This window comes from Microcebus murinus, chromosome 6 (genome assembly GCF_040939455.1).
Source record: "Microcebus murinus isolate Inina chromosome 6, M.murinus_Inina_mat1.0, whole genome shotgun sequence".
NCBI classification, from domain to species: Eukaryota; Metazoa; Chordata; class Mammalia; order Primates; family Cheirogaleidae; genus Microcebus; species Microcebus murinus.
In genome coordinates this window covers 86,292,724-86,318,541 of record NC_134109.1, presented here as the reverse complement: position 1 = coordinate 86,318,541, position 25,818 = coordinate 86,292,724, and the positions used below count along the sequence as shown (strand labels likewise).

Here is a 25,818-nt window from a genome sequence, read left to right as displayed (position 1 = left end):
TCTTCTCTGGATGTTGGGAAACCACATTTCTTCCTCTGCTGCTAAGGCAGAAATATGAGGCGCTCCCAACCAGGAGGAGGTGTGGCTGTAGGCAGCAGGTGAAAGCAAAGTCAGCCTCAGGAACAGCAGGTGAATACACATATTTTCTGTTCACTGAGCAATGTAGGGGCTGGCCGCCCACACTGCCAGCAGCTGGGTCTTTTCTTGTTCTGATTTCCTGCCAATTGGTGACACTGACATTTCCACATCAGGGGGAAGCACTGCAAGGATGTGACAAAGTCAGAAAATCTACATCTTTTATGCTTCCTTAAGGCTGTTTTTTGTTTGTTTGTTTTTTGCTTCTTTGCTCTGTTTTTCAGCTGCCTCATAGGGCAAGGGAAGTGTGTGCTGGAAATGGTAGCTTCCTTAGCATTCGGATTATCACCTAGGGTAGTAAAATGGGACCCTCTTTGTGTTCAGGTAGAATGACAGTTTGATGAGCTATACTCTAGCCCTGACTCAGAGATGCCTACATTACAGCTTCATTGCATTTAAACCCCCAAAGCATCCAAATCATTAACATGAAGGTACCAAGAAGAAAACAAAAATTGTTGCCTTTTATAAAACTTTCTACTTATGCTGCATGGAAAGCTCACTAGACATGAAGAACAACTGCACCCCTTGTAATTCTGACTTTCTGACACCAGAGACGTACCACTTACCTACACAGATAGCAACAGCTAGGTAGGCAACGGTGGTGATGAAAATGGCCAGCATGGTTCCTCTGGGGATGGCATCTTGGGGATCCTTTGGAAAAATAAGGTGGAGGTAGGAGAATACAGGGAAGAATAAGAAACAGATCACTTGGAGTTATTTCTGTATTTTCAAATTTTTAGGCTATCCTTCCAGAGACAAGTTCTAAAGAAAAGATCAAGCAAATGGCAAGGCTCAAGTTCTTTTTGGACAAAGAAAAGGTGTTCAGAGTGAATAAAGAAATCTGTAAAACTTTGAGCTGAACAGGAGAGAACTCTAACTGTCCAGAAGGAAGTTTTAATATTAGGTGTAGTTCATTCACTCAGACCTCTCCCTTCTGTTTACCTCCTGTGAATTTCATGAAGTTGTATCCTAGACCTTGAAGTGTTAGGGGACAATATACAAACATATTTGGCTTATTGATGATATCTCTCTGTTTATGTGCATTTGTATTATACTGAGCTTGGGATTGCATTACAAAAAATCACTTTTGACTGAGCAAAAAGTATGATCTACTAAATTCTTCAATCCCTTAAATTCCTCATTTGGAATCTAGTTCAGAAATGACTGCAATGGGAGATATTTAATTTCCATAAGCAGGCATAAAGAAAGAGGCAAATTCAAGCTTATACCAGAAAATGGGCTTTTCTCTTACGCATAAATGTATATACATTCACTGAGTTGAGTTGACATCATATTTAATTTATCATTTTATGTCCTATTTTGGGGGCTCAATCATACCAAATCAATTCCCAAGGAGCATATTGCATTATATTCAATTCAATTTAACAGGGATTATTAAATAGAAATTTTAATGTATTCACTGTGTATACAGGCCAGTGCCTGGCATATAGTAGGAGTCAATAAATATTGAATTGAGAAAAGCACAATTGCAGTAGGCATTAGTCCTCCCACCAGAGAATATGAGACCCATCAATACAAATAAGCAGTCAATACAGTCAAGCAAAGTTTGAGCTTTTTTTAAAAAAACTTGCAATACACTGATCAAGTCCATGAGAAAGGTCACTCATGGTGAATGCAGACTGAACTTGATGGCTGGGAATCATAACAGATTCAAGCAAACCTGCCCCACATGGGAGTAAACCAGGCCTGTGGAGACACTCTGTGATCATTAATTTCTCCCTACTCTTCTAGGAATTTCTGCACAAAGGGTTTGTTCTGATACATGCAGACCCAGTCTCTTCCTTCCAAACTATTATCTTCAAAAGTCAGTGGGGCAGGTGTGTATAATGGAGCAGCACATGGAAGGAAGAAGATGGCAATTGTGGCAGAAGTGGGCCCCACTCAATCCCCTAATTCATGTTATGTTTCAAAATTTATTTTATTGCATAAGACTTTCTTGAGATCTGGCTGGGCGTGGTGTCTCATGCCTGTAATCCTAGCACTCGGGGAGGCTGAGGCGGGAGGATTGCTCGAGGTCAGGAGTTGGAAACCAGCCTGGGCAAGAGCAAGACCCATCTCTACTGAAAACAGGAAGAAATTAGCTGGCCAACTAAAAAAGTAGCTGGCATGGTGGTGCATGCCTGTAGTTCCAGCTACTTGGAAGGCTTGAAGCAGAAGGATTGCTTGAGCCCAGGAGTTTGAGGTTGCTGTGAGCTAGGATGATGCCACGGCACTCTAGCCCAGGCAATAGAGTGAGACTCTGTCTCCAGAAAAAAAAAAGAATTTCTTGAGATCTGAGTGAAATGTAAAGAACTGAGTTAAGTGGGAAGAAGGGAAATATAATATATATATATATATATGTAAAGATAAGAGAAATGAAGATGGAAGGCAGTCTTGTTCTGGAAACACAAAAGCTTACTTGGTTATGATGTATGTCTTCTTACTGCGGATCATAGTAAAAAAAAAAACATTCTTTCTGTTTCCTCTTCTAACTCTAACAAAAGCTGACCCCTTTCATCCTTTTCCTCTGCATGGCCTTAATTCAGGCCCATGTCATCTTGTGTCCAGACTACTGGGATATTTCCTAATTGATCTTTCTGTCTCCAGTCTTCCTACCTATGCCCGCCTTCCCCTGCCTTTTAACCTGTCTTTCACAGTCCGTTAGTGGGCTCTCTCTAAAACACATATCTAATCATGGTAATCCCTCATCTAGCTAGTTTGGAAATAATATCCAAACTCTACTGTTGGTAGTTTAAAGGACCTTTGAATTCTATTTGAAATTCAGTATAAAGCAAAAGTCTATGGTATATAGTAGTGTATGTATTACAAGTTAAGCTTAATTGAAAAATCATAAAATTATTTTCGAATGGAATGAATGCAACATTCTGCAATAATATTATGACTATGCATGCCCTGAAAATCATGACAGGCCATACTCTGTACTTTCTTTATGTGCAAACTCAAAATCAGAGATTTCTTAGAACAGATTGATAAATAAATACAATTCTCGACTAACATAACAACCTTAAAGCAAATTAACACTTATTTTGGGAGAAGAGAATTTTAAGTTTTGCCTTTTTAGATGGGGATAATATCTTTTAATTCTTTACTTACTCCCAGGGTGCCTAAGACACAGAAGATTCTTTATAAATGTGCTTATTAATATTTTAATAAAATGATTTTACTGCCGGGTGCGGTGGCTCACGCCTGTAATCCTAGCACTCTGGGAGGCCGAGGCAGGCGGATTGCTCAAGGTCAGGAGTTCAAAACCAGCCTGAGCGAGACCCCGTCTCTACCATAAAAATAGAAAGAAATTAATTGGCCAACTAATATATATATATATATATATATATATATATACATATATATATATATATATATCAGCCAGGCATGGTGGCTCGTGCCTGTAGTCCCAGCTACTCGGGAGGCTGAGGCAGGAGGATCGCTTGAGCCCAGGAGTTTGAGGTTGCTGTGAGCTAGGCTGACGCCATGGCACTCACTCTAGCCTAGGCAAGAAAGTGAGACTCTGTCTCAAAAAAAAAAAAAAAATGATTTTACTATGTACCTCACTTCACACATAAAACAATTCCCATAAGTAGCATCTTCTGTGCATTTTGATGTCCCATTCCTTCGGTTCCAAATGCCCCTCTCCTCTTTGTCTTATTGACTCCTTTTCACCCTTTGAAATCTGGAGTGAGTGTCTCCTCCCCTGAAAGTCCTCCCTTACTTTTTTTTTGGGGGGGGGTGGTAATTACTATTTCCTGTTTCCCTTGCACATGATTCTGTTCTTGCTTTTTCTAACTCAGCCAGAGTAAGTCTGTCTCCCCTTAGACTAGGAGCTCCTTGAGGGAAGGATGAAGCTCTTTGCTTTTGCAGTGCCTGGTGTCAGCAGGACTTAGCAGGTGTTGGTAGGGTGAACTAACTCCTGAGCATCTGATACAAACTTGTTTTTAAGGAGTCCAGGGAAAGCACAATATTCTTTAATGTAAAGGTATGCTTCCAGTTGGCAGAAATTTAAATCAGTGACCTCTGACACTTTTCCAGAGCCGAGAACCCAGGAGTTCAACACCCACAGCTAAGTTTCATTAAAGCAGCGATGCTTACTCCTTGAATCATTTTGAATAAGTGTCTTAACTTTCTTATACTTCAGCACAATCTGTTTCATGACATATCTTTCCTCAAGAATTTACCACAGCACTGTGGCTCCCATAAATAATATAACAAATGTAACTGCCTTTATTTATTCACTCAATAAATATTTATTGAATACTTACTATCTCTGAGGATACAGCAATGAACAAAATCAAAGGCAAAGTCTTCACTTTCATGGAGTTATACTCTAGGGCAAGCAACTCTCACTCGGAGAGTTGGCTATCCTCTAACTGTTTGCCCTTGCCTTAAAGGTGATCCTGCCTCATCAGGATTTCTCCAGTCGAAGCGCAAGGGACTCCTTGCTGTTCTCAGTCTCCTCATGCCTGACCCGTCCTGTTGTCTTCTCTCCCTGGAATACTCTTATAAAAATAAATCCTCTTCAATAGTCAGCATCTAGCCTTTGCTTTCAATTCAGGTTCAAAAGTTACTTCCTTGAGGAAGCCATCCTTCCCTGACTCACTTAACAATTATTTGTTCAGTATTTGTATATCACAACCCACTTGGACAGTGCATATGGTTTTCATTTATACATATCTTCTGATGACTCTTGAAAATATTTCCTGTCTTCTAAAGTTGATTATACATTTACTGAGGTAAAAATCTGTGTCTCCCTACTTTTTTCTGTGTGTGGTAGAGACTGTTTATTGTCCCCTAATATCCATCCTCATTTTCCTCCTTTTAATACTAGAACTCTCTAAAATTTTCTCTGGGGACTGTGGCTACCCAGCTAGAAACTACATTTCCCAGGCTCCTTTGCAAGTAGGTAAGTCCACAGGTCTAAATTCTGGCCAATGGAGTGTCAGCAAGAGTGATATGTGTAACTTCCAGGAATTGCTTACCCTCTACTTCCCTATTCCCCTTCCTGTGGACTGGGATGTGATCTTGGAAATGATCATCTCGGACCTTGCAGATGGGGGTAAACCCTAAAGTAATGGTGAAACAAGAGAGGTCATCTTGGTTCCTGGGCTACCTTTTGGAGCAGACCTTTCTTACTCCATTGGATGGTCCATGAGCTTGATTTTTTTTTTTTTTTTTTTAGAAAAAGGATCTTGCTGTGCTGCCCAGGCTGGCCTCAAACTCCTGGGTTCAAGCTTCAGTCTCTTGAGTGGCTGGGACTAGAGGTGTGCACCACCATGCCTGACTGAGCTCGAATTTTTATGCACTGGAAAAACAAGCTCTTATCTTGTTTAGCCCACTGTTATTGGTCTTTTATAACATGCTAATATTCTAACTCAAACAGTATTCCTTACTGTACTTAACATACAATGATATGGATAGAGTGCTCAGTAATAATGTGGTTATTTTGCTTTGTTTTGTTTTTACTTTTTCATGAATCTTTCTTATTCTCATTCATTAAGGTTTTAAAAGAGAAAGTGTGGTTCTGATATTTTTTCACTGAATTATACTTATTTTTTTAGAATTATGACACATTATCAATATACTCCATTATTCTTATATTACTGAATAAAACTTTTGGAAGAACTATCTGGAATACAAATCCAAATTTGGCATTAAAAGAGAGAACTTTTAAATAACCAGGACATTTTGCAGAAATTTTATAGTTGTGAATCTGTAGGGAGATATGGTCACATTCAATCTCTATAGCTCTTTGTGTTACCCATCAATTACACCACCGTTAGGGCTGCAAAGCAGAGAAAACAACATACCTCCAAATCTCCTGAAATATTAGCACCAGCAAGAATCCCAGTAGCTGCTGGGAAAAAAATGGCAAAGACAGAGAAGAAGCCTTCACCCTTTGTGAAGCTTGGTCCAAAATTTTCTGCAAATATTGATGCTGAAACACAAATTATGAGAAAATTATTATGTAGACTTCTTCTTTAACAGAGTAGGAGGTAAAGTTACCTTTGTCTTCCATAGCCCTAAATGCAATTATATTCCTATATGGTACATGAAATGAACTTGAAGATGTTGGTATACTCCTGATTAACCTTATGTTAATATTTACCAAGAATCAAAATATGTATCATGAGGTTTTCGATTTCTAGGACATAGCTCTAAAAATCAATAATTTTTGTGCCACCAGAGACCCAGGCTGGCTGATTTTTTAAGAATCTGGAATAGAGGAGGAGATGAGGCACTCTCTCAACATACCACACTGGCACACTTACAAATATACCACACACATGCACATACACACAGCCACACACACAACTACATTCTCACCTGCGTAAATAGCTTAAACAATCAACACACTGCTTTTTGGTGCCTTTTTTTTTTCTAATTGTTGAAGAACCTTGTGGGTGAGGCTACTTTACAATTTTGCTACTAATGTCCTAACCTCTTTACTCCTCTCTCTCTCAGAAACTGGATTTTAGATCCTTATACCATATCATCAGTAAGGGAAAATAACATACTAAGGGATTTTGTTCATAACATAATACTATCCCACAGACTGTCATCAAATTACCTAAATAAAAGAGAACAATCTAGAAGAAAAACAGAAAGGAAAAAGAAGAAAAGAGGAGGAAGAAAAATGTGAACAAAACAATCTGAGGTACAAAATAAGGAAGAAAATCTTAAAACGTCAAAATATACAGTCGAAGTGGGAAGGAAGGAAAAGAATAGAATAGAAAAGGATGCTAACATGTAAAGCAAACAAGACAATCTTTATGAAGAAAAAGAATTAGGAAGAAAGAGATGATGTGATACAAAAAGGAAACAAATAGTATCAACTGAGTAAATATATATATGTATAAAACCTCAGCAGTGGATTCCTGAGTAAGCTAGAGGAGAAAGGTAGGAAGGAGTGGAGGGGAGGAGCAGAATAGGAGGAAAAGAAGTTAGCTTTCATGCTCAGTGACATCATCACAGGATGCTACACTAAGTAACTCCTACAATCTTTTATGCCTGAAAACTTGACAGTGTTGCTTAAGTAAGTAATGCTGTAGGAAGTCAAGGTGCAAAAATTCTAGCAAGAAGAGAAAAAAGACTATATTTGACTTTAGTGCTCTGGAATAATTGAACAATTTGTTCAAACTATTCTTTTTTTTCACCTGCCAGAGGTTCCCCCCACCACTTCCAGTGGGTGTTCAAGCTATTCTCTTTCAGTGAGTATGTTCTCTGTTTCTTCTATTTGATAGGGGCAACAATTTGTCCAGCACTTTAAGGTTTGCAAGACACATTCACATCCACTATCTCATTTGCTTCTCAAAATTCCTTCAGGAGGTTATTATCATCACCTACACTTTAGCAGGAGAATCTGAGACCTGAACATGCTAGGATCTGTCCAGCTGGTAAGTGGAAGAGGTGAGACCCAGCTCTGGGTCTCCTGAATCCAACTCCAGACTTTTCCCTGGACCACACTGGCTTTCCCATGGCTGGGGTCAGGGGGATAGGGGTGGTGATGGGGGGCAATGGAGAACCATTTACTGACAAGCAGCTGATTGGTAACATGTACCTTGGTAATTAAAGAAACCTCTGGACTTCTTCTCGTTGTTGGATGGAATGACAGTTCCAATGAAGAAGTTTGCAATAGCAATGAGAAGAATGACCAGAAGAATCACCTGTGCCTGGAATGGCAAAGTAAAAGGAGACCAAATTAGACATATTTGACAACTTTTTACGTAATTATAAAAGTTGTTTCGTTGTCCACTGGAGAAAGGCACCGATTATTCTAGTGAAGACTCTGCTACCCAGAGTACATAAGTGCATGCTTACAGAATAGCATCTTAATAAACCTTATTCTTCCTGGATGTTGATGCTACATTTTCAATGGGAGCACGTGCTTGGGCACTTGAGGGTTACATTTCAAAAACATCCCAAATAGCAGTTGGGTAACTATCACAATGGTCCCAGGAATGTAAATGGAGCCAAAAGTTTTAACACCGATAGACTTGAGTTTTCCTCTAGGCAGAGTACCTATGGGTTCTTCCTCTTCCCAGTGCTACGTGCAGGAGTATGAGAACACGGGACGATTCATAGAATTCCTGGGATGTCCAGTGCACTTGACCGCAGGCTGCCGCTATGTGCTCAGCACAAGCCCTCTGCAAGGGTGACCGTCTAAATGGTCTCCCTTTAGTTTCTCCACCATTTCAAGGTGTTTACTGGCTTGGTGTTACCACATGCCCTTTCCTCTACCTGGAACACACTTCATCCTCCTCCATGAAGCCATTTCCTTATCATCCTTTAAGTCTCAGTTACCTTTCTGGGAGGCCTTTCTTGACCACTTCATCTAAATAACGACAGCTATTTGGTCCCTGAGAGCTTACAATAGAACAGATTTCACTTTACCTGTATTCTTTTAGGTAAATAATACCACTAACTAACAACACTAAGAAGCAGGTAATTTTATTATCTCCATTTTAAAGATAAAGAAACTGAGGCACAGAAAAGTTAAATAATTTACTTAAGGTCACAGAAATATAAAACAGATTCAAATCCGGGCACTCTAACCACAAAGCTGGAGATTTAAATACTACCTTCTATTGCCACTAAACTTCACTACCTCCCTCCTAGAATCCAGTAATAAAGTAGGTTTCTTCTGTTTTTGTTTTTTTTGTTTTTTTTTATCTCGGGGTCTTGTTTATTTCCTTCACAGTACTTTTCACAATTTACCATTTTATATTTATTTCTTTGTTTACTTCTTTATTACTCATCTATCCATAGACCATTTGCTGAACTAGAGCAGGGATTCCGACTGTTTTGGTCACAACTGAGCATCTAGCGCCTGTTAGAATGCTCAGTGCATGTAGGCACTTAATTAACTTTTAGTTAATGTGTGAATGTGTCATCCACAAATAAATGCCATGTAGGAATGTTTCCTATCACCTTATATAGGTGAGAGGCTTCAGCTTTCATTTCTTGTGACCACTGGAAATCTAGTCACTTCAATGTCCAGGCACAGAGGAACATTTTCAAGTGCACCAGTCACTGCAAGGAGTTACAAAGGAGGCAGAAGACAGGCTTCCCATCATTTAGAAATTTACTCTTTTACTACTAGTTCAATCCGGATGTTTTCTGGTTTCAAAGCCTATGGTGTCTTCAAACTTGCTGGTGAAATACTGGGTTTCAGAAAGGAATGATAGTTCTGCTTCTATTACTTTCTCCTAACACACTTGCCATTTCTTCTGGGCTTCAGCAGCACCCACGGGCAGCTTGAAAGGGGACACCAGGGTTTGTGATTGAGAGACACAGGCTGCCAGCGTGCACCACTGCGATGATCGTAAAGGGTCTATGCATGAAGATGGCAGCCCCCTTGGTGGCTGTGTCACTGCAATGGTAGCAGAAAGGACAAAACACAGGCTCTGTCGTGTGACTCAGGAGCTGTGAGTCACGACTGCCTGGACTTCCTGCTTTGCAGGTGTCATGTTCCCTCTGGCGCTAAGCTGCTCCTGTCACCATAGCAAATAATAACAGCAATTCTTTTTGAATATGGGGTTCTTTCTATTCCTGCAATCGTTCAGGACCTGACCAGCAGTTCTTGGTAACATCATTTTTGAGAAATTCACCTTTGCTTCCCATTCCATTCCAGCTACCGAAATTCCTAAAAGAATCACCACAGTGATGGTGCCTATAATCCGGATGTCGTTGGTTGGATCCACCATCATCGAATCACTCTCCTGTGGGGAGAAATTGGTTAAATGGTTACAGATACAGCTTTTGGGGTGTGTGTCTTATTGTAGCACATAACAGTTAAAAGAGATATCATACACTGACACCTGGGGCCATATAGGATAATATAAAAATGGAGTGTTCATGCATTTCAGAAGATAACTTAGTACTATTTTTTTTCTGCGATAATAGAACTTTGATAGCCACAGTTAAAAGTTAGAAATTTTAGAGATTCATTCTAGCCATTACTTTTGAAGATATGATACCACTAGGTGAAAGTGTGTGTACACACATACATTGTGTTTTGTTTCAGAAGAATGACTAATTATTTTTGTGTGTCAAGGGGAATCCTAGAGGAATAAAAATGCGTGGCTCATGGTATGAATATTAGAAATTAAGTGCTGTTTAATTTAGGAACAGACCACACAAACCTGATAATGCATCTCTTAAAGATAACACACTTTATGAACTGCAAGCTCATTTATTTATCTAATTTTCAAATATAGGTGCTTTTACCAATTGAATTCAGTGAATGCTATCTTTACCACAAGACAAGGACTAGAAGTTAGTTGGTATACTAGCTAATTACTGTGCTTCTGTATACATCATCCTAGACTGACGCCTAAACTAGGGAATACCTAGTTTTCTGCAGGGAGTTATTTTTAACCTTTCAACTTTGTTTCCCTTTGGAAATCTACAACCATAATCAGAGTATAACTGCTAATCGTAATACCCGTTATTTATTCAATGTTTCAAATTTTACCCAGTATTTCATGTACATTATTTAGTTTGCTTTGTAGCACACTTCCATGAAATACATCGAACGGCATTATTAACCTTTATTATAGATTTGGAGAGCAGGGTTTAAGTTAATAGAGGAACTGATCCAAAGTCTCTTGGCTGGTAAATTTGAGAGCCAGGACTCAAAGCCAGATATTCTTATGCTAAGCTCAGGCTTCTTCTACTATATCCAACTTTTTCCTCTCATCTTGCCATAATAATATCCCCTAGGGCCCCCCAAAAAGCAAACTAAACTGAATTATCTTGCTTGGCTGAAAAACAGAGAAGCTTTTAATTACCTTAAGAAGATCTACCACAGTCTCAGCAAATCCTACCACGTACATGGCAACAGCCACTGCATTGGCAAAAGCGAAGATCAAGCCTATTGACCCACCGAACTCGGGGCCTAAACTCCTGGAAATAAGATAATAGGCCCCACCTGAAACAAGAAATGAACATGCTTTATGTCAAGGAGTTGCTAATTTATATGAACAAATGGTTTTAAATGTCTGAGAGCATTTGAAACATTAATTATTCTCATAAAAATATTACAACTTTCTAATAGTTTTAGGAATCCTGTGTCGTCCTAATGAACAACTTAACCCTTCTTTGTACTGTATAATATACAACAGAAGTAGCCTGACTTAATAAAACCCAACTTATTGAAACCTAAATATAAAAAGAATGCTACAAATAAGAACACAGCAAACTTTACCCCCAAAATGTTTTCTCTTTAAAAAATATCATCGGAGTATTCAAATTAATAAAGCGACTTTGGTAAAATTTTATATTCAGAATTTCCAGGAATGGGAAAGCCTGGGTAGAAAATGAAGTGGGTGAAGTATATATAATTTTTTGGTATACATTTGCTGCATAAAACAAGGTATCTGTGTAGTGCTATGTATTATTCATCTATAAATCAGAGTTGGTTTTTAATGTTTTTAGCTAGAGAAGGCATGATTATTGCCAAATACTCATATGTGTGTGGGGGCGGCAAGTGGGAAGAAACATAAGGAGGACTTGGAACAATTGCCTCTTCCTTGCACATTGGAATGTAGTTCTATATATGGCTGCCTACGTCTGTGCGCATGAAACACGGGACTAGATTGGTCAACTGCCTAGAGGGTACCTACAGTAGGTTACTGCAAATGAAAATATTAAATGTTAAGAGGTCTGATTGGCTCATGCCTGTAATCCTAGCACTCTGGGAGGCCGAGGCGGGAGGATCTCTTGAGGTCAGGAGTTCGAGACCAGGCTGAGCAAGAGTAAGACCCCGTTTCTATTAAAAATAGAAAAATGAGCCGTGTGTGGTGGTAAATGCCTGTAGTCCCAACTACTTGGGAGGCTGAGGCAGGAGGCTTGCTTGAGCCCAGGTGTTTGAGGTTGCCGTGAGCTAGGCTGACAGCTTGGCACTGTACTCAGGTTGACAGAGTGAGACTGTGTCTCAAAAAAAAAAAAAAAAGAAAAAAGAAAAGAAAAGTATCAAGAAGTCTGATTATCACAGACCATAGTAAATTAATGACTTCTTATACTGAGCTGGTCTTAAAGGTGGACCGAGTAGGCAGAAGAATGACACTGAATAAATTCAGCTAAAAACAAAATAAAATTACTTTTGGCTGTGAGGAAATTTCTTTCGCTGTAGTAATTCCTTTGGGTTTGGGGTCAAAGTCCTCTCTAAAAAATGCAACATATTATCTGGGTAGGGTAAATTCCCATTGTTTCCTTTATACAGATTGCATTGAACACATTAGCTAGCCCCTAGTTACCTAGGTGGGCTTGGTCAAAATGAGAGCCAGGTAGAAGCTGGGGGTGGAGGTGTGTTGTGGGAGGGGTAGTGTTTTAGAAGGCTCTGAGATAAACTTCCCAAGTACAGGACCAGAAGAACCAAAGAAAGGAAGTTAGAAGAACAATGATAAACTTTATCCACTTCCTTTTCTGCCTGGGCCTGCCTGCTCCTAGATGTTTTGGAAGTAACTCTCCATTTATTTATTTATTTTTTCTTTTTAATGGTCTTCCCGTGCCTGCTGGCCCCTGCGAGTGCAGGGTTTGGGGCCAACCCTGAGGGCTGGGTGCAGAAGTGGTTTACTGAGTGGGACTGTCAGTAGTGCCCACTGGGGCGCTGAAAGAGACCCACACTGAGGGGACCCCAGAGAGAGCCAGCGGGGCTCATCCAAGGTACAAAGAAACCATGCATTTTGCTGGAATAATCCATGTCTTCTTACTAAGCACATAGTCACTCTCCACTTTATAAACACCTTTCATCATAGGAAATGGGTGAAAAAACCTTTTCTGGAGATCTCCTAATTTTAACCGAGAAGCATTTTGCCTTGCTGTTTAAATTTGGGTTCTTTTATTTTATTTTAAGACTTTGGGGACTAACTAGCAATATGCAACACTCACTTCCAATATTAAACCAACTCTAGACATTACTAGCAGTCAAGCCTGTAGCCATAAGTGAACGAATTGGCTTACCTCCTCTCACTACTCCGTTTGTGCAAATAGCAGACATAGAAATACCTGTCAGTGTCGTCACCACCACGCTAAGGCCGATGATGACGAATCCGAGACCTGCAAAATCCCCCAAGAAAGGTGTTTGGCTCCAGTACTGAGGGAGAAGTCACTGGTAGGGACTTCAGGAGGCAGCTGTCTGAATCTTGTCACAGGAGGATCAGCCTCCCCACGAAAACCTGAAATGTTCTAAAAGATCCTGGTCCACGAAGGTCTAGCAAGCACCTGAAATGTACTAAACTTTAAAACTGAAGCCATGTCCAGGAATCACTCTCCAAGAAGCACTGGCGAGAGGGGTGCAGACCTGCCTGAAAATTAAACCGTTTACTCAAGGGACTTGTGCATCGGTAAGGCATGACCTGAAATGTACCAGAGAGGTCCGTTAGAAACAAGACCAGATGTGACCAGCGCAGAGAGGGACTCTACTCACCAGGCCTTGTGTTTTCTTCTGCATCTGGCTCCTCCGAATACTTAGCCAGGCTTCAAGAACATTGGGCTACTTTCTCGTTCCCCAGCAAAAAGAAGTATATAAAAAGTTTTTGCCTACCCGTAACGAGTGATGAGGGCATTAGATATCTTAGAGATTTTACCTCCACGAACAAACCCGTTAGTTGCTATCGCAGAAGTTGACAACCCAGTAATAGAAGTTACCATGGTGGAAAGGAGAATTATGAGAACTCCGAGACCTGTTAGCAATGAAAGATAGAAGATACTACGTTTTACTTTTCTTCCTTGGATTCCCTAGTGCTGCAAACTAGATTGCCTTTACGTTTTCAGGTCCATGCCTTGGGCCCCAAAGGGGTTTCTTTGTGCTAAGGGGAAACTGGTATGCCAGGCATAAAGATCAAGTCGGAGGAGAACAGCTCATCAGGATGAAGGATGGTTTCTAAAACAAACACAATCGAAACCGCAGCCCTGGAAAGGAGAAGTTGACTTACGTGGGTATCCTGGGAGAGAAACTACCCTGGCTGTGAAAAGAGAAAACATGACACTTGACCTTCTTTCTTACTTCTGAGGAACCTGAATGAGGAAGTTGGGGGTTTGACAAAGGTTAAAAACCTTCTCCGTTTTTCTCGCATCCCTTTGCCTGGGGGAGGGGAGAAGGAGCAGGTAACTCTCGCATTACCTTTGCAAACACTCCCGAAAGGTCAGTGGTGAACTATTAGAGCCTGCGTTGGCTTTACCTTACAAATGACGGTGCAGGTCACAAATTTAATTACCTCCTCTGACATATCCATTTGTGGCAATAGCAGAGGTGGATAAACCAGTGATAGCAGTCACTGTCACGGCTAAGCCGATGATAATCACACCAAGACCTCAGTTGAGAGAGGAAAAATAAAGGCATTAAATGGTGGAACAATCCCTTAGATTATTTACATAATCGCCAGCAAATCTAGGGCAATCACTGAAAAATCACATTTGAGTTCAAGATGTTGGCCGGGAAATCACACAGAGAGCGAGTGCTCAGCTTTGAAGTTTTCTGCCAGTAATAGCTCGGGTTTCGAGAAACTCAAGAGCTAAAACGTGCACTCCTAAGTTGTCTGCAACAAGACGACTATGTCTGGTCAAAATTTAATGACCACCCCCTCTTTGATGAAGTTCTGCACACCTACAAACATAATATTTGGTCTACAGTTCCAAGCTGTCAATATAAGGGGAGACTAAATGTTCATCCTCCCAAGTAACTACCTTTTTATGTACATATGGTTATGTAGGGGTGGAAAATTACACACAGTATATAGCAAATTGTTCATCCGGCAGATGGGTAGAGTGGACAGAATCAAATTAAACTATATTAACTTATTGGCTGTAGGATCTCTGGCGAGTTACTCACTTTCTGAGCCAAAATTGGCAATGGAATTAGAAAGAACACATGTGTAAAGTGGTTAGCATGGAGCACGGAACACAGAACACAGTCAGTGGTACTGCTTTTTGGTCCTATCTAAAATAGTCATAATAGCTCTTGCTTTTTAGAAGCCTACTATATGTCCAGCTGCGTGGCAGGCAGTGTGAGAGATGCAATGAGCAAATAAAATGAAATGAAAGAGCTGTCCTTAAGGATCTTATGGTATAGAAGGGTGATGAGTATTTGGAGAGGGAGGAAGCAGTAGAGGCCGGAACTCGAGAAAGGTGAGACTGCTCTCAGCTGCAAGAAACACACAGCCAGGAGGAGACTGAAGGGTAGCAGAACATGCCACTTTGCCGTAAGGACTGTTTTGCGCTGAAGGCAATTGAAAAGGAGCAGATATAAGAAAAACTCCTTGGTCCCTTTCCTATTTGCTTAAAGGCAGGATGTAAATTTGTACATGTGTCCCTCCTCCCTCTCTACCAGGAAAAACAGCAGCTAATCATGAGAGACAACTTAAGACCCTTATTTAGCCTGAAGAAAAGCACCACAGGAATCGACAAAACAAACCCTTTTCATCCATTAGCTTCCCCATCTATTTACCTTCCCACAGTTTGCCACGCTGGGAACAAAAGGTCTTTTTCCTTGTCTTGTCACTTCTCTCCAATTTTATTGTCCTTTGGTTAAAATGGCATATAAACCCATGTTCTAACCACTACCCTGAGTACCTTATCATTGAATGCACCATGAACATGCCAATAACCTTCTGTTTGTTTTTCTCTTGTTAATCTGACTTTGGTCAGTCTCATTCATAGGGTCCTGGCCAATGAACCTAAGGTGGGTTAGAGGGAAACAGCTTTTCCTCCCCTATAATACCCTCTCCAATAGAGGCGGATCCAGGATTCAGGGAGAAGGTTGTGAGGTCACAGCCACTGAACTGACCATGGCTCCATCCAGAATGCTCTGGTCTGGGCTGTTTGATGTGCTCCCTTATATAAAGAAAATGCCCCATAGTGTTGGCAGACTGTCTTGTCCCATGGATGGTTAGAATGGTAGTGAGTCAAGAGAGGTTGTGATCTGTCTGGCTATGTCCCAGGAGAAGGGGAAGAGGAAAGAGATAAAGGACAGAAATGGGAATCTGGTACTAGAGGCTGGCTCCTTTAATGCTCCCAGCTCTACCCTGGCTCTAGCAGAAGCCTCTGTGCTATCTTGCAGATTAAAGTGCAGTGGGAAGAGTGTAACTGTTGGGTATGAGCTGCAAACTTGGACCATATTGCTTTGGCCCCTGTAGACTCTTAAAAGCTAGGGGTTGTAAGAAATAGTTGCACTAAATTCTTCATATCTATTGCAGGGATGCTGTGGTGAGAATCACCTCTGTTTCACTATGTGTCTTCACCTCCTTGTGCCACTAAATGTGATTTATTTTTATCTTTTGCATTTATTTTGTTCTTGACTTTGTTTTGAGGACATCTGATATCAAATGTTTAGCACACCCCAGAAACTGTACAGGAACATATAGTTTGCATTTCATGACATTAAATCTACTCTAACTTAATATTATTTCCCACTGTTATTTTCCCTTTGCCTCTTATTTTCTCAAGAATTCTTAATTCATCCTGCTGCATTGCACATGTTTCTGTAAACCATTTGAAATCTTGGAACAAAGTTTCATACTTTTAAGCAACAAAGGATTTGCTTCTCTCACAGTCAAACATAATAAAATCCTAGGGGAAAATGCAGCTTAGAGAATACTCAGTCCATTGTTTTCTCAAAGTGTGGTCCTTGAACCACTTGCTTCAGGAAATGCCTGGGGTGCTTATTAAAAATGTCCACACCTACTGAATTTGGATCTTTAAGAGTGAATCCCAGGATTCTGCAGTTTCCTAACCCAACTTCCCAGATAATTTCTATGCACTCCACAGTAAGATGACTAAGCTACCCTCCGCCTATCTCAACTTGTGTATGCCTGTTCAGAAAGCTTCTTTAGCTTTATCTTCAAAGAATTGATTGGGAAAGGATTAACTCTAACCCTCTCCCTAAGTTTTAGAAGAGATAGTGAAATTCACAGAGTACAATTGACTGGCTTCAGGCCATATACCTGCTTTTCACACCCGACTTCCCTGTTTAGTGTGTACCTTTTTGGAAACCATCTTGCCCCAGCCCAGGTCTCCGAGAGAGAGAACAACTAGACAGCATTATCAGCTCATTCTACCACTTGCTTTTGGGAACAAGACAGCCACAACTTTTAGCCCCAGAATGGTTACTCAAGGGCTGTAGCTACTGTGATTTCTGGCTCCAGGTTCCCTTTGGCTTTATTCCCAAGGTCTGTACTTGCAAATGTATTCAGACTTCTTCCCCAAACTATGCCCAAAGCGAGAGGAAAATACTTGCATTTGTTTCTTTTCTTTGCCAATAAAGGCAACCCAAATGGTGCCCAGAGAGTGACTTAACTCATTTAGCTTTAGGTTCACAGCAAAGGTCTGTAAAACTAAGGTTGATAATAAGTTTCTACTACTCACTAAAGTCTATCCTTTGAGAATTTAAAAGAAAAGAAAACAACAAAACACAAACCTCCATTCAAAGAAAAACCCACTGAACACTCATCAGGTAGAATGCTAATCTCTTCTAACATATAATTTAACTACTTAAATAAAAAATCCTTATTAAAACAAGGATAGTGTCCGACAGTGTAATAAGCTATTTCGTATTTTACAATTTTGCAATAAACTTGAAACTGGGTTGACTATGAAGAGTAATGTAAGATCTGATTAAAGTTCAGATTATTGCCCAAACATATGGATGTTAAATAAGTTGCATTAAAAAGAATTATTCTTGCCCTTGGCTACTCTCACACCTCCAAACAAAGTAATGTTTCTTGATGATCTCAATAAGTTACTAAACTGCCCTTAAAAACCTAATTTTGCATGAAACCCTGGAGCAAAACCTTGGCAATATTAAGATGCAGATTTTCCATGGAACAGCATATACTTATTTTGGACCCTGTGGCTGTATGCACTCATTTGATATGCACCATAAAACCGGCAAGCAGCCCTTTGTCAGGAACCCAGCAGTTGCCAAACATGAAACTCGGAAAAACTATGGGAACTGGTGCCAATTTGTCAATTTACAGCTTAGCCCTTTCTTTTTCGACTTAGCTTTCTGGTGATTCTAAATGTGTTTTGAGGAGCGAAGGCAATAAATAGTGACCAACTACCTTTAAAAATGTGAATTGAGATACCTTCTGGAAATGTATCTGAAAGCACATTTGAACGTCTATGTTCTTGATGCTAAGTCTTCCCCTGAAAGTGAATTTATAATTTTTTTCCATATACGGAGTAGAACAGCATTAATTTTTATCACATTCAATCGGGAGCTTTGATAAAATTCAAATAAATTTTTCATATAAATTTTACTAATTTACTCTTAACACAAAAAGATTTGCCAGAAGAAATAATATTTTAAATGCAATATAATATTTAAAAACTTTTAAATCGTCACTCTTAAAATAATGTCATTATCATTCATTTCCCATTTAGGGAAAAAAAAACATTAGAAATATACATTATCTGAGTTATTTCACCTATCATTTTAAGCTTATAGCTGGCAATATTTTATTAACCTTTGTTCTCTAACTGCTGGTAACTGAAAGTAACACAAGTGTTTTCTTTGGAAAATGTTCAACAACTCAGCATTTTTTATTAGTCAGGTCACATTTTTACCGGTTTTCCCACAAGTTATTTTTATTTAGTGAACTTTTGCCAATCATCACTATAGGGATACTCTGTGACAAATGAGAGGCAAATGTTGATATGTCCCAAAATATGAATATTGTCATCTAAAATGAATATGCTTTTATATGCACCTAAAAGTCTTTCAAAAGATGGAAATAGTCACTTGAGCATTCACCTGTTTGGCAAGCTGGAAAATTCCAGTCTCACAGGAGTTAGCTCTTCACCTTTCCTCTCTGCCAAACATTGTCAAAGAGGCAAAGTACAAAGAGCCCAAGTGTAAATTATTTCTGTGACCTTCATCTCACATTTAGCATTCATGGTGAAAGCAAGCTGCTTACTGAGCTTATAATTGATATTAAAAAATTATTCAGGAAAAATACTTACCAATGCCAGCTTCTCCAACAATCCACGAGAGGCGAATGAAGAGCATGACCCCCCAGATATTGAGCATGCATCTGACCTGTGGGTTGAAGGGACAGTGAAAGAAGACATGAGAAGTGACAGTGGGGCAAGACCCATGTTTGTAATGCTGGTGTCCCGGCCTTGTGAACACCTAATCTGCTACAGCATTGAATGGACAGTTCCCATTGTAAACAGAGGAGCTTTCTCACCAGCACACCTTTCACCCATCCAAACTTCACAGCACCGCCTTGATCTTCTTCCTTGTTCTCTGCTTGTTCATCTCCAGGCACCCCATCACCGTTAGCAACCCTGTCAGCCGAACCTGGGGCCACCGCCACATTCTGCATTGTCATAGATAGCAAAAATACAATAGTTGGTCACCAAACAAACTGTTCCATAACACATTTAAAGGTAAATCAAAACAATTGCCATAAAACTTTGGACACCCCATTCCCCCCAAAAAAAAGTGTGGGGGAAAATATATTTTGGTAATTTTAGAATTTTTTTTTTTTGCGCGTTAGGAGCTGATGAGTTCCTTTTGTGAGTGATTTTTTAGGCATGACTAAGACTGCAGGGATAGTGGAGGGACCCTGAGCAGTTCTTCCACTAGTGAGAAAATTTCCTTTGGTGAAAGTGGTCAGATTGAGATAAATTCAGAACACAAAATGAACGAAAAAGAGAAGAAGGGATGCAAGGAGGGAAAGCCCAGAAAGAGTGGATGAGAGTCTTTAGAAGGCCTGTTAGGTGGGACAGAGAGAGAACTTTCCTCAGTTATGCAGAGTCTCTGGACTTCTTTCCATTAACCTCCCTAAGCTTCGTTTTATTCATCTAAAATCATGATGATAAAATTTCTATACTCGTCTCAGAGGATCTTTAAGAAGATTCAGTTGAAGAGCACATAGAACTGTCTTCTAAAAAAAAAAAGTTTAAAATATTCTGCAAAAGTTTAAAGTCACTGGATGGCTGACTACAAGAATGTTATTCCTATAGGGGAAGTTTCTCTCAGATTCCATACGCCTTTGCCTGAGAATTGTTGAATGTACTATTGTATAGAAGATAAGAAGTCTCATAACCGACTACTAGAAAGACTAGTTGAGTAGAAATAAGAAGTAGTATAAATAAGGGTTTGAACTTTTATGTCATTTTATTCCTGTGGCTTAATTCTGAAAAAGATCATCCTTCTCAATAGGATAGTCTCTGAGGTCAATGAGGGAGAAAACAGCTCTGTTTCTTTCAAATTAAGAATAACTCTCAATCTCTAATTTCCCTTTAGATGTGACTTTGAATAATTTCAGATGAACCTACTTCATTTAGCTTATCTGGCTCCTACCTGGCTCTTTGGGTAGACCATACACCTCTTTGAGCTCTGGACAAAGCTTCCTTTTCTAGGAATGGTTTTGAAACCATTGGAGAAGTCTCTCAGATTCAGCACTTAATTACCATCTTTATTGAATAATTTTATCGTATTTAAGTGGTCTAAATTGGTTTAAGTCTAAGATGATATGTTCTGACATCACTAGCTAGAAAGTCTTGGATAAGAGCATTTTTTCCCCTCTAAAATGGGACTGGTGTGAAATAAACATTCAGTATTTATTATAAAGTCTTCTCTTTTTTTGTTTTGTTTTAGGATGATTGATGCTCTTGCACTTGCCATCCTCAAGGGCTCTTCTTTCTTTGGCCTTTACTGTGTCATTAGCATACCCACTATAAACTGACCTTAATTTGGGCTATTTACTCCATGTCACTGACTTCTTGTCTTTTTCTTCCAACCTGTTCTTTTCTACCTAAGCAAGGATTTCTCCCTGACTTTCTTCTCCCAGGAGACTTTGTTCATAGTACCATAGTGACACTTGGATAACTAAATTAATCAATGTACTAAGAGTCATTGTATGACAACTGAATTGGTGAAAGATTTAACATTTAATTGCCATTATTACAGAATGCTAGTAGTCATTCTGTGTTGTGGATTACTTTCCTTAGTGTCAGTGAAGGGCTTGCCATATAGCAAACTGTCAATAAACAATGCTGAATCCCTCAGGTGGACTTGAAAGTCCCTGATCTCTACCATTTGGGAGCAGACACCCTAGTTTCTTATCCATTCTTGCCGCCTATTTCTTTTCCCTTTCTTCCCTGTGGGGCTGTCCATTTCTTATTGTTTACTCTGTGCAAACCACATTTCAAAAGGGAGATAAAGAGAATGAATCCCAAGCCAGGTTATCTTATTATTTTTTGACAGCATTGGGAAAAAGTTGAATGACAGAGGAGATTAAAATTCATAGTTAAAATTTAGTTTTGAATTACCTGAGGAATATGTTAATCTTAAGCATCACCAGTCCCTATTTGCACAAATAATTGAAAACTGACATCATATATTCATACCAATGTAAGATATGTATAAACAAAGTCCAAAGAAATTGAGGCTGAGCTGGCAGAGCAGAAACAAGTGATCTATATCAGCTACAAATACAAGCCACGTATATAATGCAAAGATTTTCTAGTAGCTACTTTTTAAAAAGTAAAAAGAAATTGGGTAAATAACTTGGGTTTAGATATGGACTCCTAAATTTTAAAAATATATTTAATCTTTGTAGAATATCATATTTCTAATATTTGCAATATAAATATTTGTTAGCAGTAGTTGTGCCCCAATTTGTAGGAGGGAACTAAATTACAGAGTGTTTTAAAAATATATTTTGCTTAATAGAATCTATATAAAATATTATTTCAACATATAATCAGTATAAAAATATTAGTGAACTATTTTATACTCTTTTTTTTCATACTAAGTCCTTGAAATCCAGTGTATATATTTCACTGACAGCACATCTCAATTTGGACTAGCTGCATTTCAAATGCTCAATAGCCACATGAGCAATTGAAATGCTACAATATTGAACAGCATAGATCTATACAATACAGTCGATTTCAGATGGATGAAACATTTGGGGCTGTTTTCCAGTCAATTAAAAACACTTTTTTTCTCTGAAAGAATTCTACACACATAAGGCAGCTGAATGGGTCAAATGTAACTTTCATTTTTCATAACTGAAACGTATAATCAATGAGAGCAGGGAATTGAGGAATGTGTTAAAATGTCCATGAATGTTGAAGATATTATTTGGTTAGGAGATATGTTTATTTGCCTTGATTTGAGAATAACTTTTTTTTAATTGTCAATATTCTAGTTAATCAAGGTTCCATAGCCAGACCAACAGCAACTACTTATTTGGGGAAAAGGCAATTTTCCTTGCCTAGATTAATTGAGGATCCCATGAGATGTAGCCTTAGTCACTTGTCTTTTTAAAGAAGTCTTGGGAATAAAACCCATGTTTTCTGATTAAACCTGAACTTGAAGGAAGGTCCAGGAAATTACTCTGCTACCTGATGAACTTCAATGCTGACTGTGACTCTTAGATCTGAATTAATGAGAATACCAATGACTATAAAAAAAAATCTTACAAAGTAGGCTAAAGGATGAATAATATATTTAAAATTTCCCCTTAAATGAACATTGCTTCCTGATAGATGCCTCTCCTGGTCATAGTTTAATGGTTCTTCAATTTATCACTAGGACTTTACAATATGATGCAAGAATATTCACTGAGAACAGGGCAGAGAAACTACCATATACAGAAACAGAAATTAGTAAAGCAACATTTTCTAAATTATTAAAAAAAATAGTCAGTGTATGATGCTCAACTCTCCCTTAGGTAAATATGTTCAACCTGCTAGAGTTTCAAAGTTTTAAATATATTTAGACCATAGACAAGGAAAAAACACCTTGAATGCATACTTCTCTTGTTGACTATTAAGATCTGAGAGAAAATTTATAAGCATAGAAACCATTTCCATTGCTCACTATCATGTAGGAGCCAAAAAATCCTGCACCATATAAACTAGGAGACTTAGGATCCAATTTTGGCTGTGCAATCAACTCAGGGTGTGTCCTCCAGCAAGTTGTTTTATCTTTCTTTGATACTGCCAATGAGAATAAATCCAGTGAGTTTTCCAAAAATTTTATTTTGAACCAGTTTACTCTAAGTCAAAATCATTTTTCTGTGTTTGCCATCTTCCTGTTCTGGCATGGCAAAGCAAATCTTGGTTTCACTTTTTAATAAATGCCTCATTTGTAAGTCAGAACAGCAATTATAAATTCAACTTATCATCAAAGTACTGAATATGACTTTGGGTTGAGGGTTTGTGGAGACTTGGTGGGTATGAGCTATAACCAGTGGCTTTCAGATTCCCAACTGGTTCATGTTCTTGAGACCAAATTCTCAGAAACTAAAAGTTTTATGATTGCTGCCTTGAAACTAGTTTTTTCCTTCACACTTTGAATTGATTTGTTTGTTCACACTCCATTACCATAAATGATGACCTGTAACCTTTTATAAACGCATTTTAAATGTGTAGCTTTAGGGAATGATTATTTATTTACCAAGAGTTTTACCTGAGCATTAAGGATTCAGAGAAGCTAAAATAAAGTACATTTAAAAAAAGAAAGATCATTTGATAAAAAGACTTTTTCCTTTCCAATACTGGTAAACTAGTGAATCTTTAATCATGCGTGGTTTAAATGGCAAATGACTAAAGAGTTGTAAGAAGAAAGATTAAATTATTTTATTTAACATGTAATATGATTTTTCAGGCTCCAGAAAAATAACAAATATCTTTCTAGGTATCATCGAAGCAGAGGAAATAAATGTGTTTATTCTTTAATTCCAACTAGATAATATTTGCTATTTATGCATGCATTCAAGTTTTGAGCCTTTAATCTCAGGGTGATAGAATTCTTAGACCATTATTGAGAAATAGTTCCCTAAATATTTAGGCCTAGATGATCTCCCATTGTTTTAAACTTTCTTTTATTATTGACACATTTAAACATATGCCAAAGTAAGGATAATAGTATAATAAATCTCATGTACTTATCACCCAGGTTCAACAATTATTAACATATGGCCAGTCTTATTCTATCTAAACCCCTCTCACTTTTGGCAGTGAATTATTTAAAAACCAATCCCACTAAGACCTAGATAATTCGTAAGGTTCATTTCATAATAGAAAGCATGTGATTCTAACCATATTTTCCTATCTTATTGATCAATATTATTATGTTTGTGTGTTTCTATCCATTTGTGATAAAGGCTAGTATTTTAAATGATGAAAATGAGAGGTTTGTTTTTCTTGTTTTAAAAGTTAATGCAAACTATGCCTATATTTACTACCAATGGTCACAATTTGCAATAATAGAATTTTCCTATATCTGAAGATATATATCTCACACACAAATTGATGTATGTTTAATAACTCAGGCCAGAAGTTAGCTATGTGAAATAAACTGGTATATGAAAAAAGAAAATTAAAAGGTTCTTAATATTTTCCAAGTATACCTTTACAAGAACTCCTATTTTTCTCACCATCCATTACTGAACTATTTATAATGGGAAATTATACTTTTTTGTTTTTGTTTTTTTTCCCACAGATTATTTTAATAGTGTGAGGGGAAGTGTCCTTGAATACTAAGAAAATCTAACAAGTATCAGAATGAACCCTTAGTTGCAGAATTTTACTCCAACAACTATATTAGGGGTGGCTTCTGGTCACCACTGGCCTGTAAGGCATTTATTACTTCAATTTTAATGTTTATTTCGCTGCTGTTAGCTTAGTGATTATTTCTAATTTTAGATATCCCAAATTTGGATGCTAAAGTTAACAAATTTGAGCTTTGACATGCTTTAGAAAAGATTACTTTTTACAGAAAACATTTGCACATTTTTGTCTTTTCATAAAGGATAAGCATTTAATAAATTGATTTATGTGGGTTTAATGTTTGTCAACTTGACTACATGTCCTTTATTTCTATTCATAACAACGTCATTTGACTTATATCATAAAATTCTAGAAGGAAGAGGTCAAATCTCTTTAGCGCCCTTTATACAGTAGCTCTTGTAAATAAATACTTAATAAATGCTTTTTACGATGACCATGAAAATGATTGAGACCTATAATTCTGTAGGACAAGCAGTATGATCTCTTGGCACAGTCCCAGAAACAGGACTGAAATAAGGAAGGACCTCCTGCTCAGCCCATCATAACTGAGCTGTGATTTTTCTTCTTTGTGTCTGAGTTCGACCATTCTCTATGGCTGTTGAATGAGCTAAGGCAAAGTGCCATGGGAGAGTAGACTGAGGAAGGAAAGTAGTGATAAATAGCAAAGACTCTGGAGTCATGCAGACATGCACTCAATTTATTAGCCATCTAACCTTGGCCTTGTGACCTTGGAAGTTCATTGACTTCCCCAAGTTTTTGTTTTCTCTTCTAAAAGATCCATAGCATTTTTATAAAATGGTCACCATCTATAAAATAGCAATAATAATAGTACCTACACCTTGAGAGGTTGTTGTAAGGATTGAATGAGAAATTTTTACATTGTGAGCATAGCGTCTGACGCATGAAAAAGTCTCAATGAAAGTTTGGCTATTATCACCCTGAAGTTAATCTTAATGCTTTTATTTACAAATTATTTTTAGTTGTTAACAGCCTAATGGCCCAATTGTGAAGTCATCCCATTGTTTCTGTTTTGGATCAGTTTCCATATGGTTGGCCTCATTAAAAATAATATTTCTGTCTTAATATTTATAATATTTTATGTTTTTAATAGATGGTTTATTTCAATGACATCATAGCACA

At 38.3% G+C, this 25,818-nt stretch overlaps 1 protein-coding gene across 3 annotated transcripts in view; it reads right to left on the bottom strand.

The window, feature by feature from the left end:
* SLC12A1 (solute carrier family 12 member 1) overlaps positions 1-25,818 on the bottom strand; it is a 92,600-nt gene that overhangs the window by 60,933 nt on the left and 5,849 nt on the right. Inside the window, exons 3-10 of one of the 3 annotated variants that reach the window (XM_076004333.1) lie at positions 19,335-19,466; positions 19,108-19,183; positions 14,367-14,462; positions 10,938-11,077; positions 9,756-9,866; positions 7,706-7,817; positions 5,955-6,082; positions 702-786 (exon numbers count right to left, since the gene is read on the bottom strand). In XM_076004333.1, coding sequence (XP_075860448.1) covers positions 702-786; positions 5,955-6,082; positions 7,706-7,817; positions 9,756-9,866; positions 10,938-11,077; positions 14,367-14,462; positions 19,108-19,183; positions 19,335-19,466 — 880 coding nt within the window. Of the gene's footprint in view, positions 1-701; positions 787-5,954; positions 6,083-7,705; positions 7,818-9,755; positions 9,867-10,937; positions 11,078-13,110; positions 13,207-13,736; positions 13,833-14,366; positions 14,463-19,107; positions 19,184-19,334; positions 19,467-25,818 lie in introns of all 3 variants that reach the window. The other 2 variants (XM_076004332.1, XM_012763537.3) reach the window with 2 other exon arrangements.